General features: G+C 42.1%; 1 protein-coding gene across 2 annotated transcripts in view; it reads left to right on the forward strand.

Annotated features, from left to right (window-relative positions):
• Nucleotides 1-843: 843 nt before the first annotated feature.
• The window catches only part of cse1l (CSE1 chromosome segregation 1-like (yeast)), a 54,335-nt gene continuing 37,037 nt past the window's right edge, over nucleotides 844-18,141 (forward strand). The window contains exons 1-5 of one of the 2 annotated variants that reach the window (XM_068048263.1): nucleotides 844-952; nucleotides 6,576-6,671; nucleotides 9,860-10,002; nucleotides 12,842-12,943; nucleotides 13,026-13,171. In XM_068048263.1, the coding sequence (XP_067904364.1) occupies nucleotides 6,587-6,671; nucleotides 9,860-10,002; nucleotides 12,842-12,943; nucleotides 13,026-13,171 (476 nt within the window). In that variant the 5' untranslated portion in view covers nucleotides 844-952; nucleotides 6,576-6,586. Of the gene's footprint in view, nucleotides 953-1,436; nucleotides 1,567-6,575; nucleotides 6,672-9,859; nucleotides 10,003-12,841; nucleotides 12,944-13,025; nucleotides 13,172-18,141 lie in introns of those variants that run through there. The other variant, XM_068048264.1, reaches the window with a different exon arrangement.

Below are 18,141 nucleotides of genomic sequence, written 5' to 3' on the forward strand. Positions count from 1 at the left end.
CATTGCATTGCAGCTAGCCCACAGTAAAATGTCATAGAAGCATTATTGAACACAATGTGACTGACCCACATTAGGCATGTTTGGAACTGGTGAAAGTGGTAGGTTTTAAGGAGCATGTTTAAGGATGGAATTCTGGAACTTGGGGGCCCAGAAAGCTGAAGCTGTAACGGCCAGTAGTGCATTGGTGGTCAGAAGCCAAAATGTGAAGGCCACCCACAGCTCGGAGGGTTGAAGGAGGTAACAGAGATCGGAAACGATAAGCCCATGAAGGGATTTAAAAAGTAGGTTGCGATTTTTTTAAATTGAGCCATCGCTATTCCAGAAGCCAATGTGGGTCAGTGATGGCTGAACGGGGTGGTGTGAGTTGGGATACGTATTAAGTCGCTCGCTGAGTTGGCTTTGTTAGATGTATTGCATTTACTAATAAAACAACAGCAGTAACATTATGGCTCAGAGATCCTTGAATTAGATATGGTATCCACTAGACACCAGTACACTGCGTACCCATTCTTTGCAGAGTGAGACTCCATGAACACGTGGGTAATCTGTCACGTGCTTGGAAAGGCATGCGTGAGGTCGGCAGGGCTCGGCGCATGCGTGCGGCGCAGGGTTCGTCCCGCTGGAGGGCGCATGCGTGCGGCGCAGGGTTCGTCCCGCTGGAGGGCGCATGCGTGCGGCGCAGGGTTCGTCCCGCTGGAGGGCGCATGCGTGCGGCGCAGGGTTCGTCCCGCTGGAGGGCGCATGCGTGCGGCGCAGGGTTCGTCCCGCTGGAGGGCGCATGCGTGCGGCGCAGGGTTCGTCCCGCTGGAGGGCGCATGCGTGCGGCGCAGGGTTCGTCCCGCTGGAGGGCGCATGCGTGCGTTGGGCAGCGCGCCATTTTCCTTCTGTTTGAACGAGATTGAACTGGGAGGAGCGCTTGTGGCTCTGAAATCGCTTTAATTTACAAGAGAAGGTAGGGGAGACCAGGTTGGAAACGCCGGCCTAGTCAGTGGTGGCAGGTTTTTAAAATTTCCGTGGGCCTATGATGAGTGGCCTGAAGTCCCAATTGTTGGTGTTTCAGGAGTCGGGCCGCACTTTTCCATTTGTTTTCAGTCTGAAGGGGCAGATAATCCGGCTGTTGCTGCAGCTCCGACTGTCATAGTGTAGCTGCCCTGGACCCAGCAGCTGACGATCTTTGTGTACTGGTAGTGTGCGGAGGAAATCGGTGGCTCTGGTGGAAGCGGTGGCCTCACTGGCTGCTTGCGTTCGGACTCGAGGCCCTACCCTCGGCCCAGTGTGAAAGGCTTCGCTTCAACCAAACCTGCCTGCCTGTTTCCCTGCTCAGCGATGATTGGTAATCGCTCAGGCATCGTCAGCACTGCTACTCTGCCGACTGGTTGGTCTGATTGTCAATCACAAAACTTCATTCAACATGTTCGGTTGTGACCTTGATATTCCAGGCCTTTCTGAGAATTGAAGCCACGCTCCTTCCAGAGAGTAATGTGCTACTCACTTTCGCTGCCTTCTTTAGACAAGTCTAGAGAAATACAGGCTGCCCTTATAAAGCTTCTTATTATAAAACACGTGGTAGGTTTAAATGTACAGAAGGAGACCAAGTAACCAAATTGCAGTCTTACACCGACTGCTAAGCGGTGGCGACTCCAGGCAGCATCCATTGAGAAATTGTAGTCAACTGGTGTTTTAAGGACGAACCCTTCAGAAATTAAAGCGAAACTGTATATTTGACACAGATGCACACAGCCGTCTGAAATTTTTGCGGATGTCTTGGAAGGTCATCTTTTTTCCCTTGCCAGGTTTTCCTCGTCCGTTTCTATATTTGTAGTACATAGCCTGTTTTTTTTTCGATTATAAATTTCTGTGTTCACGTTCATAATGGGAATTGCCAATGTAAATTTGTCATACTGTACTTACTGTAGAGGCACTGCAACGTAATCACTGGTGGGAGGTTTAATCACAGCCAATTTACATAGTGCCATAAAAATGTGGACATAATTTATAATTGAAATATTTAAGAAAATGGCAATATATGAAGTAAAAATATTGACTAAAATAAGTCTCGGCGTCCTTTCCAGTAATTCCCTGGCCTTTAAGTCTACTTCACATGAGGGTTAGGTTTATTTTTTGACTTCCATTGTGCAATGCCACATGAGGTAAACTTAAGTTCTCCTAAACTATTGACTTCTTTATGGGCAAATTTGTGTGCAAGCATACAAATTTGTGTGCAAGACCATTGATTCCATAGTGCTATTAACAGAAGTTTGTTGGATTTTGCTATACAAAATGACTCCGGTTTACTTAATGCAGAAGACATTTCAAAAACAAAAATTCTACTGGCCAATTCAGTGCTTTGGGGGTGTTTCTGAGAGGCATTTTAACCTTATGCAAATGCATATATTTTTGTTGGCTAATACATGAACATCCATGTTTTGTAATGTCGGTGTACAATGTAGTGAGATGAGGTTGGGTACCAGTCACTCAATGGTTTGCATGAATTGTGTAATTTGATCCAGTCATTGGCAGTTAGGCTGAAGGCAGGTGGTGCTGCCTCAAACACAGTTTGATGATACGGAAATAGTTCTGAACGTATACTGGCACTGCACAGGTAACTCCCTAGAATTCATTTCATAGTTGAGATTGTGCATAGTAGTGTTACCCTCCCAGAGTTTAGACAATGCATAGTGATAACACTCCCCACTGTTTTTGTTAGCATAGCTCTGTTAGGGTCCCTATTTAATGCAGTCTCAGATTTATTTTTCCATCAGTATGGGAACAGTCTTGTTAACTACTATTGTATTTGTTTATCCTTTTACTGAAGTTGTATGTATTAAGTCTTAGCAAAAACCGACAACATAAGCATGATCCTATATTTCACCTTCTGATGAAGTAACCTTGATGATATCAATCATTTCTGTTACTAAAATTAACTTGTGTTTATAGTTCTCAAGTAGTAGCTTAGAATATTCCCATGATAAACATACAGCAAGTCTGTTGGCAGCTATAAAATGAAATTAATACTTTGAAGGGTCCACACCTAAAATATTAATATAAAAGCAAAATACTGCAGATGCTAGAAAACTGAAATAAAAACAGCAAGTGCTGTAAATACTGAGCAGGTCTGGCAGGATCTGTGGAGAGAGAAACAGAGTTAATGAAAGGTCCCAGGCCTGAAACGTTAAGTCTGTTTCTCTCTCCACAGAGGCTACCAGACCTGCTGAGTATTTCCAGTACTTTGTTTTTATCCCAATATATTAATGTTTTGCTGCATATTTCATTTGGAGCTGCAACTTTATAGTTGTCTGTATCTGTAACTTTCCTCCACCAGCATCTGACTTTATCTTTCAACCAGTCCTAAGTATTCTTGATGAGCATTCATGGTCCTGTAAATATGTAATTTTTTTAAGATTGCATTGCAATCCCTTAAAATTGTGATGACATTAGAAATATTAGTCTTTAAACTTATTAAAAATTAAGTTGCATGTTGCCATAGAGAATTAAGATCTTGGTTTTTAATGTTTCTCCAAAATATAAAGTTTTTATGGATCAATTGAGACATCAGAACTGAATCTTCAAAGGGAAGCATATGATAAATTTGCAGTTACCAATACTAAAAAATAATTGAGGATAATAGAAAATATACGAGTGGTGAAAAGGCAGTTTAGAAGACCTGAAAGAGTATATCCATAAAGAGTAACATAGCATTAAACAAAATAAAAAGGGCTTCTTTAAGCATACAAAAAATAAAGGAACAGCTAGAGCAAGTTTATCGTTGCCCAAGGGTGAAAGAGTGGTCTAAATGTGATGAATGGAGGTATTTTTACAAATAGTGTACTTGAGGATTTGGAATAATAGCTGTAGAAAATGAATTGGTTTTGAAAAAAACTACCAGAGGTCAATGTGAAGTCACTGGACCCTGATAACATACACCCTAGTCTGTTTAAAAAGTCAGAGAGGAGAAAGAGGAGGCTGTGGCTGCAATTTTTCAACTTAAGTATGCAAATTATGCAGTAGAATCTGAGAGTAATCAATCCAGCACCCTTGTTCAGGCAGTAAAGGATAAACTGGGTGATGATGGATCAGTTATTCCAAAATTAGCTATGGGCCAACTTTTAAAATCTATAATTCAAGATAAAATAAATGAACATTTAGAAATGCATTTCTGACGAGGACAACGAGCTTGTATTTGCTGAGGGAAGTTGTCTTCAAATTTAAGGCAGTAGAATTAGTGACTTTGAGTACAAAAGTAAAGCAGTTATGAAAAATTTAAGAAAATTAGTCCTTGAATGCAGTTTTGGGCAACCTGTTATAGAAAGGACATTAAAACCATAAACAGTGTAGAGCGTAGATTCACCAAGCGATACTGGGATGGAAAACTATACTAACGAGAGATTTGAGATACTTGGGCTATTCCAACTAGAGCAAAGAAGTTTAAAAAGTGACTTTAAGAGGTTATTAAAGTTATGAAAAGTTTTGATAGAGTAAATAGGCACAGCTATTTCCTTTGTTGAGCCAATCATGAGAGATCATCAATTTAAGATTGAGGAGGGAGGTTAGGAGAAATTTCTTTACACCGTGGGTTGTTGTAGCATTGGTTGCTTTGCGACATGGAGTGGTTGTTGCAGAACCTCTTTTAAGAAAAATAATCATAGAATCAAGAATGGTTACAGTTTGTCATGTCTGTGCCAGCTGTCTGCAAGAGCAACTCACCTAGTCTCACTCCCCTGCCTTATCCCCATAGCTTTGCAAATTTCATCTCTTCAGATAATTATCCAGTTCTCTTGAAGATTGAATCTGCCTCCACCACATACTCAGGCAGTGTATTTCAGATTCTAACACACAAAAAAGTTTTTCCTCCTGTCACTTGCTTTTTTTGCGAGCCATCTTAAGTCGGTGCCCTCCTGGTTCTGGATCCTTCCACCAACGGGAACAGTTTCTCCCTATCTACTCTGTCTGGATCCCTCATGATTTTGAACACCTCTATTAAATCTCCTCTTCTCAAAGGAGCACAGGCCCAGCTTTGCTAATCTATCCACATAACTGAAGTTCCTCATCCATGGAACCATTCTCATGAATCTTTTCTGCACCCTCTCTAAAGCCTTCGCATCCTTTCGAAAGTATAGTGCCCAGAATTGGACACAATACTCCAGTTGAGGCCGAACCAGTGTATTATACAGGTTTGGCATAACTTCCTTGCTATTGTACTCTATGTCCTTATCTATAAAGCCCAAGTATGGTTGTATGCTTTATTAATCGCTTTCTTAACATGCCTAGCGGCCTTTAATTTATATTGCTTCTCCTTGTTCTTCCTACCCAAATGAATCACTTCACACTTTCCTACATTAAATTTCATCTGTCACTTGTCCATCCATTCTACAAGTCTATCTGTGTCCTCTATTACTATCCTCACAGTTCGCAATACTTCCATGGTTTGTGGCATCTGCAAAATTTGAAGTTGTGCCCTGTACACCCAAGTCTAGGTCAATATATATCAAGAAAATAGGGGACCCAACACAAACCCCTGGGGAACTGCACTGTATACCTTCCTCCAGTCTGAAAAACAACCTTTCACAACCAGTCTCTCTTTCCTGTCACTCAGCCAATTTTGTATCCATGCTGCGACTGTTCCATTTATTCCATGAGCTCTAACTTTGCTGACAAGCCTGCTATGTGGCACCTTATCAAATGCCTTTTGGAAGTCTATGTACACAGCATTACCCTCATCAAAAAAACTCAAGTCCCAAATTATCGTTTCTAAAAGCTTTCCCACCACCGATGTTAAACTGACTGGCCTGCAGCTGCTGGGCTTGTCCTTACACCCTTTTTTGAACAAGGGTGTAACATTTGCAATTCTTCAGTCCTCTGGCACTACCCCTCTATCTAAAGAGGTTTGGAAGATTCTGGCCAGTGCCTCTGCAATTTCTACCCTTACTTCCCTCAGTATATTTGGATACATCTTATCTGGTCCTGGTGACTTATCCACTTTAAGTACAGCCAGCCGATCTGATACCTCCTCTATCAATTTTTAGCCCATCCAGTGTCTCAACTACCTCCTCTTTCACCAATACTTGGGCAGGATCATCTTCCTTGGTAAAGTCAGATGCAAGTACTCATTTAGTACCTCAGCCATGCCCCCTGCCTCCATGCGTAAATCCCCTTTTAGGTCCCTAATCGGCCCCACCCCTTTTCACCACCCTTTTACTATTATGTGCCTATAGAAATGGATCAGTCTTTGAAGCAGCAGTAGATTCAAAGCCTTGGTGAGAGAGTAGGGCAGTGGGATTAGTTCTGGATTGCTCTGGTGAAGAGGTAACATGGAGATGGTATATTGTATACTCTATATTGTAACTTCTATAGTTCAATGATCAGTTTCGCACCTGCCTTTCCAAGGAAGGGAACACATGGAAGCTACATCATTTCCTCGTTGGAGTTAAAATTAGTACATTTGTCATCAGAAATAGAGTACCGTATCAGCTGATCTTCTTTCTGTCCGGGAGTTGAGATACTTGCATTTGGGAGAAAATAAATGAGCAGGCAATTTTATAAATATTAATCTCATGCCTTGGTCATTTTCCATTTAGGATTTGTAATTATGGACCTCAGTGATGCCAACTTACAATCCCTGTCTGAATACCTGAAGAAGACTCTTGACCCTGATCCTACAGTTAGGAGACCAGGTAACATTTTTTGAAACAAAAGTGTGTAGTATTTATCCCTACCTTTTTGGCATGCTGGCAATCATTCTTTCAAAACCACCCTTGGTACAAAAAGATATCTGGACTTTCATTAATTTGTGGTATCTTACTGTGTGCACATTTGTTGACCTGTTTGCCTCTGCACTGTGACTGCATTTTAAACAAGTAATCAAAAAGCGTCAGCCTTGGCTCAGTGGAAACACTCTTGCATCTGAGTCAGAAGCCTCTTCAGATGTCTTGAGCACATAATCTAACCTGCCACATCAGTGCAGTACTGAGAAAGTGCTGCACTGTCAGTCATCTTTTGATTGAGTATTTAAACCGAGGCCTGTTTCTGGGATGGAACAGCAAGATGTTAATCAGCGCAACAAGCACTGTTCAATTAATCTGAAAGTGACTATCCTGCCTCTTCTCTCAATATTTTCTCTCAAAGCGTCATTGAACCAATTTATGCTATGCTTCACTTGCTTACCCTGGTAACTTATTGCACAAATCTATCTTCATTAACAAATCACAAATCAATTTGTAACTCCTCTTTCTCTCCACCACCACTATCACTCCCCTCACCCGATTTACTCCTAAAGTATTAGTTTTGAATTTGTACTCTACCATTTCAAACTTTTATCATTGTGAGCAATTTGCTGGACAACTTCTATCAATCCCCTTCATATTCTCGAAAACTTCAGAACTTAAATTTCACTATGAGAAGATCCTACATTGCAATTCAAGTTGAAAAAGATTTATTCCTGACATGAACCTTATCTTTTATCAAATAGAACAGGTAGGAGTCTCTTCCGAAGAAATGTGTCCTTTTTTTAACCTCCCTAATTTGGATTTTTAATACTTCTGTGGGGCAATAATATCTTTGCAATTAGGTGACTAAGAATTGCAGTTTGTTGAGAAATATTTTTCGTAATCTCTCATACTCTTAAATATAGAAGCTATACATTTCTGTACAAGACAACAAATTAGTTGGCAAAACCAGTGAAAGACAGGAACATAGCTTCTCACGTAAAAAATGCAGACTTTGAAGAAATCACTGAACAGACTCTTTATGATGTTGCAGTGTTCAAGCTGGTGTGTGTCTCTGACATTGTCCTCTTCTGAAATCGAAAGTTACCAGAATACAAATTTCAAGCTATATTCCACAACATAAGTTTTATGTTGAACTTAATATTTATTGGGCTATTTGAATTTGCATTTCTTGCTACGACTTGATAAGTAAACTGACTTTGATGAAGATTGAAATGTCAATTAAAATGGTGGTATTTTGCATTTTTTTTGTTTTCAAAATATTAACTTTTTTAAAGGAGGCTCTGTGGAGCAAAACTGTCGGCATAGACCAGTTGGGCCAAATGGCCTGTTTATTTGCTGTAAACTTGATGTAATAATGACTGCCAAAGCATCATTTTTTTCCTATTATTTTCCTATTATATACTTTCAAAGTTTGTTATTTTGAAATTTGTGGAAAACTGCTTTAGTCAGCATTTTCCTGTCAAATTGTTTGATTTCCACACTTGTTTCCAGGCTGAGGTACTGCAGAGCATATTTTGACATTTATGACATATTTTCTTGTATTTTGCCGCAACAGAAGCTGAGTCTTTGTCATGGGCGGGAACAGTTAATATAAAGAGCGTACTTGTAATACAGTCCCCACCACTTAGAACATTCACGTTTTAATACAGGCAGTTAATTGTATCATCCAAAAAGCGATGCCCATTGACATCAATTTCAAAGTTATGGGTTATCGTGCCTTAAGTGCTCCATTTATTTCAGGCTGGAACAATGTAGTAAGAATCTTTGACAATCGATCGGAAGGCAAAAACTGAGATAGTGAGAAAAGAATAGTCAATTTTAGTAAATCTCTGATGCTTTCCTTTCTGAAGACACCTAAGCAAGCTCAAGAAGACAATTCTGCCTTGGTTTCAATGTTAGTTTCAACATCAAGCCCCCTTATGGAAATTATTAGGGAGTCAGATGGATTCATCAGCCATCCTATATGCCTCAGTGCACTTAGAAAATGAACTGCACACACCCAGGAAAGACCGTTGATATCCATAGGTCACAGACGCTTTAGTTGCTGTTTCAGTGAATTGGCTGGAAAAAAGCAATGCAGCATATTTCATTGAGTGTAGTACAGTACTTTCCTACTACATTCAGAATCACCATTTCCCGTTATTTATTGCAAGTTTTTTGTTTCTAACCAGACAGACTTGCCACAGCTCCCTACAATATAACCATAACCCAAAATTAATGCTGCCATATTATTCCAGCCATTATGTTTGCCAGCCAACTTATTCGCACAAGTGTGCCTGCTATAAGCAGTAGGGACTGTATTAGTACATTGAAAGCAGGAGGAGTTTATTTTATTCTTGGGATGTAGGTAATGTTGCCCATCCTTTTTGTCCTTGACAGCAATAAAAATCAACCACATAGTGCAGAACTGGAGTCATATGTAGGGCAGATTGGGTAGGGTGGCATCTAACTTCCCTGAGGGACAGTTATGACCCAGTTGGGCTTATGACAATCTAACAGCTTTTATGTTGCTTTTATCTGGTGCTACAAGTTACTAAACTTAGTGAGTTCTATTTACTGTGCTGGGGTTTGAACTTCAGGTCTCTGGGATGCAATTCCAGTATTTATAAACACTAGGTTACTGCATTTTTGCATTTGATAGCCCTGACATGGACGAGATATTTTACTAAGTCTTTTTCAACTCCAGTTGTAACATAGAAGTGAGTTGACTTAATTTTCTTAATGTATGAGATGGAAAATCCTGAAGGAGTGATACAATGGCCTGTACTTTGGCTTAACAGGAATTGTAGCTAGCATTTTATGATTTTTTTTTTTTAGGCAGTTGGAAACCTAATAAGCAGAAGGCAGTCATAATCTTTTCACATTGATTAGTCAGCATCTGTCCCATGAATAGAAATCACTCACATTTTGAGAATAGTAGATTTGTGAGCTTGTGCAGCTCTAGTTTCATAGGGCCACATGTCAGTTAGAGTTTATTTTGCCAAATGCAAGTGATTGCATACCTTGTCCGAAAGGAGATGGTGAGAGAGGGCATTTTTCTATGCAAATTGAAGAATTAATGTGCATTCTAGTAAATAGATTTGCGGGAACTTTCTTTCAAGGTATATATTTAAATCACAGCTCTTGCTTTCTAGCTGAAAAGTTCCTTGAGTCAGTGGAGAGAAGCCAGAATTACCCATTGCTGCTGCTAACTCTCATTGAAAAGTCTCAAGACAATGTCATGAAAGTGTGTTCAAGTGTGACTTTCAAGAACTACATCAAAAGAAACTGGCGAATCGTAAGTAACCTGTGAGAGCAATGTGGCGCCTTAATCTTACAGATTAGATTAGATTAGATTAGATTAGAGATACAGCACTGAAACAGGCCCTTCGGCCCACCAAGTCTGTGCCGAACATCAACCACCCATCCATACTAATCCTACACTAATCCCATATTCCCAACAAACATCCACACCTGTCCCTATATTTCCCTACCACCTACCTATACTGGTGACAATTTATAATGGCCAATTTACCTGTCAACCTGCAAGTCTTTTGGCTTGTGGGAGGAAACCGGAGCACCCGGAGAAAACCCACGCAGACACAGGGAGAACTTGCAAACTCCACACAGGCAGTACCCGGAATCGAACCCAGGTCCCTGGAGCTGTGAGGCTGCGGTGCTAACACTGCGCCACTGTGCCGCTGTATAGAAGTTAAAGCCATCCCTCCAATGCTAGAAATTGATGCAGTAAAGGTAAAATGCACTTCCTTTTGGGCAACTTAAAGGATTTATAAATTTCCAAATTTAAAATTTTGTAATTAATATATGAATATGTTACAACTGAGATTAATGAACATGCTGTGTTATTAACCGTCATTTGCATAACCTGATGAGTTTAGGAATGCTTTGTGAATGCGTTTATGTACACATTTTCTATCATTCACCTTTTCCTAAACGACACAGCAATTGGCCAGGTGGATATGAGATGTGCACCTGGGCATCTTTTAATGCTACTCTAGAGGTGGTAATTAGGAAATGCACAAAAGTAGCCAGTGTCTTGTCGACTTATTTTTTGGGATTTTCAGCACAGGTATGTCCTCGCCACAAAATGGGAGAAACAAACTTTACCAATTACCATTCCATCAGCCCCCTGCCATTCATTGGAATGAATCATCCATGCCGCTGTTACTTCAAGACTTTACTATTCCAATGCACTTCTGGTCAGCCTCCCACGTTCTATCCTTCGGAAAGTTGAGGTCATCCAAGATTCTGCAGCCCCTGTCCTAACTGAACAAGTCCTGTTCACCCATCTCCCCAATGTTCATTGACCTACATTGACTTCCAGTCAAGCAATACCTTGATTTTAAAATTCTCATCCTTGGTTTAAATCCCAGCATGCCCTCGCCCTCCCTATCTCTGTAATCTCCTCCATCCCTACAACCCTTTAAGGTATGTGTTGTTGCAACTCTGGCCTCTTGAGCATCTCCGATTTTAATTGCTCCACCACTGGCAGCTGTGCCTTTAGCTGCTTAGGCTTTGGAATTCACTCCCTAAACCTTTCTGCCTCCCTACCTCCCTTTCCTCTTTAAGCTGCTCCTTAAAACCTACCTTTTTGAGCAACCTTTTGTTCATCTGTGGCTTGGTTTCAAATTTTATTTGATGATGCTCCTGTGAAGTGCCTTGAGATGTTTTACTTTGTTAAAGGTGCTATGTAAAGATTATTGTAATGGGAAGAGTCATAAGTGGTGCCTATTCACCAATAACCTGTTTACGGATGCTTAGTTCTGATTCTGTCAGAAATGTTCAACTCAAGATCTCATTGCAGACATGGATGCTCAAGCTGAATGCCTGGGCGGAGGTAAGAGCAGCTGCCATTGACATCAAGGCAAGATTTTCCCAATTGTACCCAAGAACCCCAGTGGAATTAAAGTCATGCTGCAAAGTTGGAGCAGGGTGGGAGTGATGGTGTAGTTTAAGGGCAATTGGAGCATGGTTATGCTTTTTTGAGCCCACATGTTGGACCCTTGGGATGCTGCTGCAGGTGATCCTCTGTTCAGCCTTGGATCAGTTACCTTCAGCTGCTTCATCAATTCCTTCTGTCAGAAGGTGAAAAGTAGGTCTTCCTGATAATTCAGAAAGTTCAGTTCCATTCAATGCCCTCCAATAGTTAAGCAGCCCACATTAGCCTACAGCAGGCTCTGGAAAACATCCATGCTTGAACTGACATGATGAGCACCATTTATGCTTGGTGTCTAGTACCAAGTGCTAGGCAATGACCATCACCAATGACTAGGTCCAAACGTCTCCCCTGATAATGCATCATCCTTAGTAAGTCCCTCACTACTGTTTCTTGAGGCTACAATTGATCAGCTGATTAATTGAATGAGACATTCCACTAACTTGGCTATAAGGGTAGGATAGAAGCTGGGTATTCTGCAATGAGAGGCTCAGCTCTTGACCCCTGAAAGCCTCTTCACCATATTGTATGACTTAATTCAGGAGTGTGATGGAACACTCACCTTGGTTAGCTACAGCTGCAGAAAACTTGATGCTCAACACTGTCTCTGATTGTTCAATCAGCACACTTACCACTGTATTCAATATCTACTCTTTCCATCACTGGCATACTGTAGCTGCACCGTATCCAGTCTACAGCATACACCACAGCAATTCACTGAACTTCCTTCAACAGCACTTCCCAGACTTGTGACTGTTACCATCAAGAAGGACAGGAGAAACAATGTCTTGGGAATGTCATCAACTCCCAGTTACACGCGATCCTGACTTGGATTTATATCACTATGTCTTCATATTTTCTAAGCAATAGTTGTGGAATTCCCTAAGTCAGATCATCATGGGAACATCAGCATCACAAGGACTAAAACAGTTCAAGAAGTAAGGTCACTGCCACCTTCTTAGGGCATCTAGGATGGGAAGTAAAAGTGATGTTGCCAGCATTGCCCAGAACAATGGTGATGTCATTTATGATGAGTAGATGACAAGTAGGAATAATAATTAAAAAGGTAATCCAGTATAGATCTTTATTGCCCTGGTAAAATTAATAGTTAAATCCAAAAATCAAAAGTTACTGGTAGCTATCTCAGTCTGTTGTTAACACATTCATTTTTGTCCTTCAGGTTGAAGATGAGCCAAACAAAATCTGCGAAGCAGACAGGGTTGCTATTAAAGCCAATATTGTGAATTTGATGCTGAGTAGTCCTGAGCAGATTCAGAAACAGGTACCTGATTACATCTGCTTGTACAAAAGGTTGATGAGAGTTGTCTATTCTGGTTTCTTAACATCACCACATTCTCTTGCAGTTGAGCGATGCTATCAGTATAATTGGGCGTGAAGATTTTCCTCAGAAATGGCCGCATCTTCTAACAGAAATGATTAACCGTTTTCAGAGTGGAGATTTTCATGTCATTAATGGAGTACTTCGAACAGCACACTCCTTATTTAAAAGGTATTTGCTTTTTCCTGGGGTCTAGGGGCAAGATTTCAACCCATGTAGACTGCTGTGATTGCAAATTTTTACTGTTTGGTAATTTTTAAATCCTGCTTTCGATCACTTAGGCTATAATCAAAGTTGTGGTTTATTGGTTAATTAAGTTTTCTATTTTCTTTGACTAAAATTTCACCAATATGCTGGAGAGGTGTCTCTATAAAGAATCAGTTCATTTATGTGGAATAGCAAGTAGGCATCTGTTGTAAGCTTGAACTAACATTGGAATATAATCGATGAGGTTCTGTAGCTTATGGGGATTTTTCTAACTAGAAAAATAAGTTGGAAGTATGTTCTGTGCCATTGGCCTGGATTTCGCAGTCAGTGGTGAAGCAGCAGCGCCCGACAGTGAACTCAAAGCTGCCCACAAAGATTGAGCAATCTCTGTGGCATGGATTTTCCCTTTCTTGACGTCACTTTGAATCTGGTGCCAAGTCATGGAGTTCTCCAAGCATCCAGTAACAGTAATGTCATTAAGCAGCCAATCACTTTGAAGTATTCTAACAGGCAGAAAACCGGGAAGTAAAATCCATTGGATCCCTTCAATTTGAATTTTGAATTTTACAGACTGCGAAATAAATGATTGGGACATACACACGGGATGAAGGTAGAAACTATAAAGAAACTCAAAGACTTCATGAAGAAATTTGTCATTTAACAAATATAAAATTAGTCTTTCAGGGTCTGCGAGGCTGTTTAGCTGTAATTATGAACTTAGTATGCCGTTAAAACTCATTATTCAACAAGTTTTAAATTTTTCAAGCGTTTTTACAGTGACACAAAGCATAAAAGTGAATGTTCTCACCAGTTTGATTATTTCCATTGATTGTATTCTCGGGGGCCTCTGGAGAAACGTAGAATCACTGATAACTTACGGATTTCTGTATTTAATGGCACATGTGCGGACTCCAAAAGTTACTTTTGGTTTCAGGGGAGTAATGAAGGCCAAGGCTGACAGTTTTGCAGTTATTACCACTGCAAAATTAAGGCCATTGTTTTGATTGAAGAAATATTGGCAAGTTCCCTGGTGTGTTGCAGTCAGGGCCATTGTTTTGATTGAAGAAATTTTGAAGTTCCCTGGTGTGTTGCAGTACAGGCTGAGTGTGGAGTTGAACAGCTTGATCAACTAGTTGGAGGCCAGTGTTTTGTGACTCACTATTATCTTCTCCAGGCACTGCTGCACAAACCACTGACCACCTCCAGGCGCTTACCCATTGTCTCTCGAGACAAGGAGGCCAAAGAAGAAGATTATCTTCTTATCAGGTCATTGCCCCAGAGCTGTAGAAGTGTAGCTGCCATGTGCAGATCAACTGTCTGTACTCTATATTTAAGAGTGACACTGATAAGAGGAATATAGCCTGAAATGAGGCACAAAGAGAAAAATATCCACATTGTGTTAATTTAGCTGATTTGACTTTGGTGAATGATAGAGATACTATAATTAATCTCAGTACTTTGGGCCAGTGAGTGGAAAAATCTGCTCCTGATTGTTATTCAGTGATCCCTATTGCAAGAGTGTGTGTGAGAGCAATGAGGACAGGATCAGACTCTTGCATAGTCTGCGATCCCATGCCATTCCCCTCTGCCCTCCACCCAACATTTAAATAACCTCAGTCACCTCAGAGGAAGGTATCCAAAGGGCGGGGATCTGAATTGAAAACTGTAAATGCTGGAAATACACATGGTCAATCTGCACCAGTCTTTCTTTATACAGATGTTAATTTCTCTACTGTGTATTTTCAGTATTTTTGTTCGAATTGATCTGCTGTAGACTCAGGGATTGCCACCTGGGTGAGACTTGTGTTTGGGGAAGGATATTATAGCTTTCCATTTGAAAAAGAAGTCACTTGGGTATGAACTTCATACCTCTCTCAGCCTGTTTCAGTTGGAACAGGGGTGCATTGTTGAGACGCTGTCTTTCACATGAGTCATATGGATGTATAAAATTCAAAGACGCTATTTGAAGAACAATGTGGGAGTTCTCTAGGTGTTTTTTATTTCTCAAGCGTTCCTGCCAAAACAGATTAACTGATCATTTATTTGTTGGCACTTTTGCTGCCATGTTTTTCTACACAGCGATAGTGGCTACACTTAGTTGATTGTGAAAGATGCTATGTAAATACACGTTTGTTCATTTATTTTTCCTTTTTAGGTGTCAGCCGTGTCTCAGTTGGTAGCACTCTCCCCACTGAGTCATCGGATCATAGGAAATAGATGCAGGAGTGGACCATTCGGCCCATCAAGCCTGCTCTGCCATTCAAACAGATCATGGCTGATCATCTACCTCAATGCCATTTTTCTCTACTATCCCCATATCCCTTGATGTCATTAGTATCCAGAAATCTATCGATTTCTGTCTTGAACATGCTCAATGATTGAGATTCCACAGATTCACCACCCTCTGAGTAAAGAAATTCCTCCTCCTCAGTCTTAAATGGCCCACCCCTTATTCTGTGACTTGTATCCCCTGGTTCTAGACTCACCAGCCAGAGGAAACATCCTATCCACATCTACCCTGTCATGCCCTGTAAGAATTTTGTAAGTTTCAATGAGATCACCTCTCATTCCTTGAAACTCTAGAGAATGTAGGCTTAGTTTCTGCAACCTCTCCTCAATCCCGCCATCCCAGGGATTAGTCTGGTGAACCTCTGTTGCACTCCCTGTATGGCAAATATATCCTTCCTTAGATAAGGAGACCAGAACTGTACACAACGCTCCAGGTGTGGTCTCACCAAGGCTCTATACAGTTGCAACAAGCCACCTTTACTCCTGTACTTGTCATGAGAGCTTTTTTTAAACTAAGAGGTCCGTGTGCCTTTAAGACTGAGAAAAAGGACTTCCTGTTGAGACTTGGTGTTTGAAGTGCAGGCTGTTAAGACTTTGTATCCAAACAACCAGAAATATTTTCAGCATGACGTTGAGCTCTTCTTCCGTCGCCTTCGCCTCCATGCTCACTTCTTGGACCAGGATTCCTCCCCCTGACCAGCAGACCTATTCACCTGCCTCCAGCATTCCTCCTCTACCTGGACCCCTCCCTCTGGCTTCTTACCCGCTCTTGATCTTTTCATTGAAAACTGTCGGCGAGGCATCGGCCGTCTCAATTTCTCTGCCCCCCTCACTCTAACCTGCCTCCCTCTGAGCTTGCCACACCCCGTTTTCTCAGGTCTAACCCCGACATTGTCATCAAACCTGCAGATAAAGTTGGTGCTGTTTTTGTCTGGCGTACCGATCTCTACCTTGCAGAGGCTCAGCGCCAACTCTCAGGCACTTCTTCCTACTTCACCCGGACCATGACCCCACCACTGAACATCAAGCTACTGTCCACAGAACTGTCACTGATCTCATCACCTCTGGAGATCTTCCCTTGACAGCTCCCAGCCTCATAGTCCCGCAACCCTGGACAGCCCGCTTCTACCTCCTTCCCAAAATCCACAAACAGGACTGTCCCGGCAGACCCATTGTTTCAGCCTGTTCCTGCCCCACTGAACTTATTTCTACCTATCTTGACTCTATCTTTTCTCCGCTGGTCCAGTCTCTTCCCACCTACATCCGTGACTCTTCTGACACCCTACGTCATTTTGACAATTTCCAGTTTCCTGGTCCTAACCGTCTCCTCTTCACTATGGACGTCCAATCTCTCTATACCTCCATCCCCCACCAGGATAGTTTGAGGGCTCTCCGCTTCTTCCTTGAACAGAGGCCCAACCAGTTCCCATCCACCACTACCCTCCTCCACCTGGCTAAACTTGTTCTCACATTGAACAACTTCTCCTTCAACTCCACTCATTTCCTTCAAGTAAAAGGTGTTGCTGTGGGGACCCGCATGGGTCCTAGTTATGCCTGTCTTTTTGTGGAATATGTCAAACATTCCTTATTCCAGTCCTACTCAACTCTTTTTCCGGTACATTGATGACTGTATGGGTGCCGTTTCCTGCTCCTGCCCGGAACTAGAAAACTTTGTCAACTTTGCTTCGAATTTCCACCCTTCTCTCACCTTCACATGGTCCATCTCCGACACTACCCTTCCTTTCCTCAACTTCTCTGTCTCCATCTCCAGGGATAGGCTGTCTGCTAATATTCATTATAAGCCCACCGACTCCCACAGCTACCTCGTCTACACTTCTTCATGCCCTGCCTCCTATAAGGACTCCATTCCGTTGCCTCAGTTTCTCCGTCTCTGACACATCTGCTCTGATGATGCTACCATCCATGACAGTGCTTCTGATATGTCTTTTTCCTCAACCGAGATTCACCCCCCCCCCCCCCCCCCCCCCCCCCCCCACAACACTGTGGTTGACAGGGCCCTCAACTGTGTCCGGCCCACTTCCCACACCTCTACCCTCACCCCTTCCCCTCCCTCCCAGAACTGTGACAGGGTTCCCTTGTCCTCATTTGCCACCCCACCAGCCTCCAGATCCAAAGGATCATCCTCTGCCACTTATGCCACATCAACCATGATGCCACTACCAAAGGCATCTTCCACTCCTCCATTACCCCCATCACCTTGTCCCCTTCCCACGGGACCTTCCCCTGCAATGGCAGGAGATGTAATACCTCTCCTCTCCTCACTATGCAAGGCCCCAAACACTCCTTTCAGGTGAAGCAGCGATTTACTTGTCCTTCTTTCAATTTAGTATACTGTATTTATTGCTCACAATGTGGTCTCCTCTACATTGGGGAGACCAAACGCAGATGGGGTGACCGCTTTGCGGAACTCCTCCGCTCAGTCCGTAAGCATGACCCCGAGCTTCCGGTTGTTGGCCATTTCAACACACGCCCCCACAGCTTTCATGCTCACAGCTCTGTCCTGGAATTGCTGCATTGTTCCAGTGAACATCAATGCAAGCTCGAGGAACAGCATCTCCATTACTGATTAGGCATGCTACAGCCTGCCGGACTGAACATCGAGTTCAATAATTTCAGAGCATGAC

This window comes from Heterodontus francisci, chromosome 16 (assembly GCF_036365525.1).
Source record: "Heterodontus francisci isolate sHetFra1 chromosome 16, sHetFra1.hap1, whole genome shotgun sequence".
Taxonomy (NCBI): Eukaryota; Metazoa; Chordata; class Chondrichthyes; order Heterodontiformes; family Heterodontidae; genus Heterodontus; species Heterodontus francisci.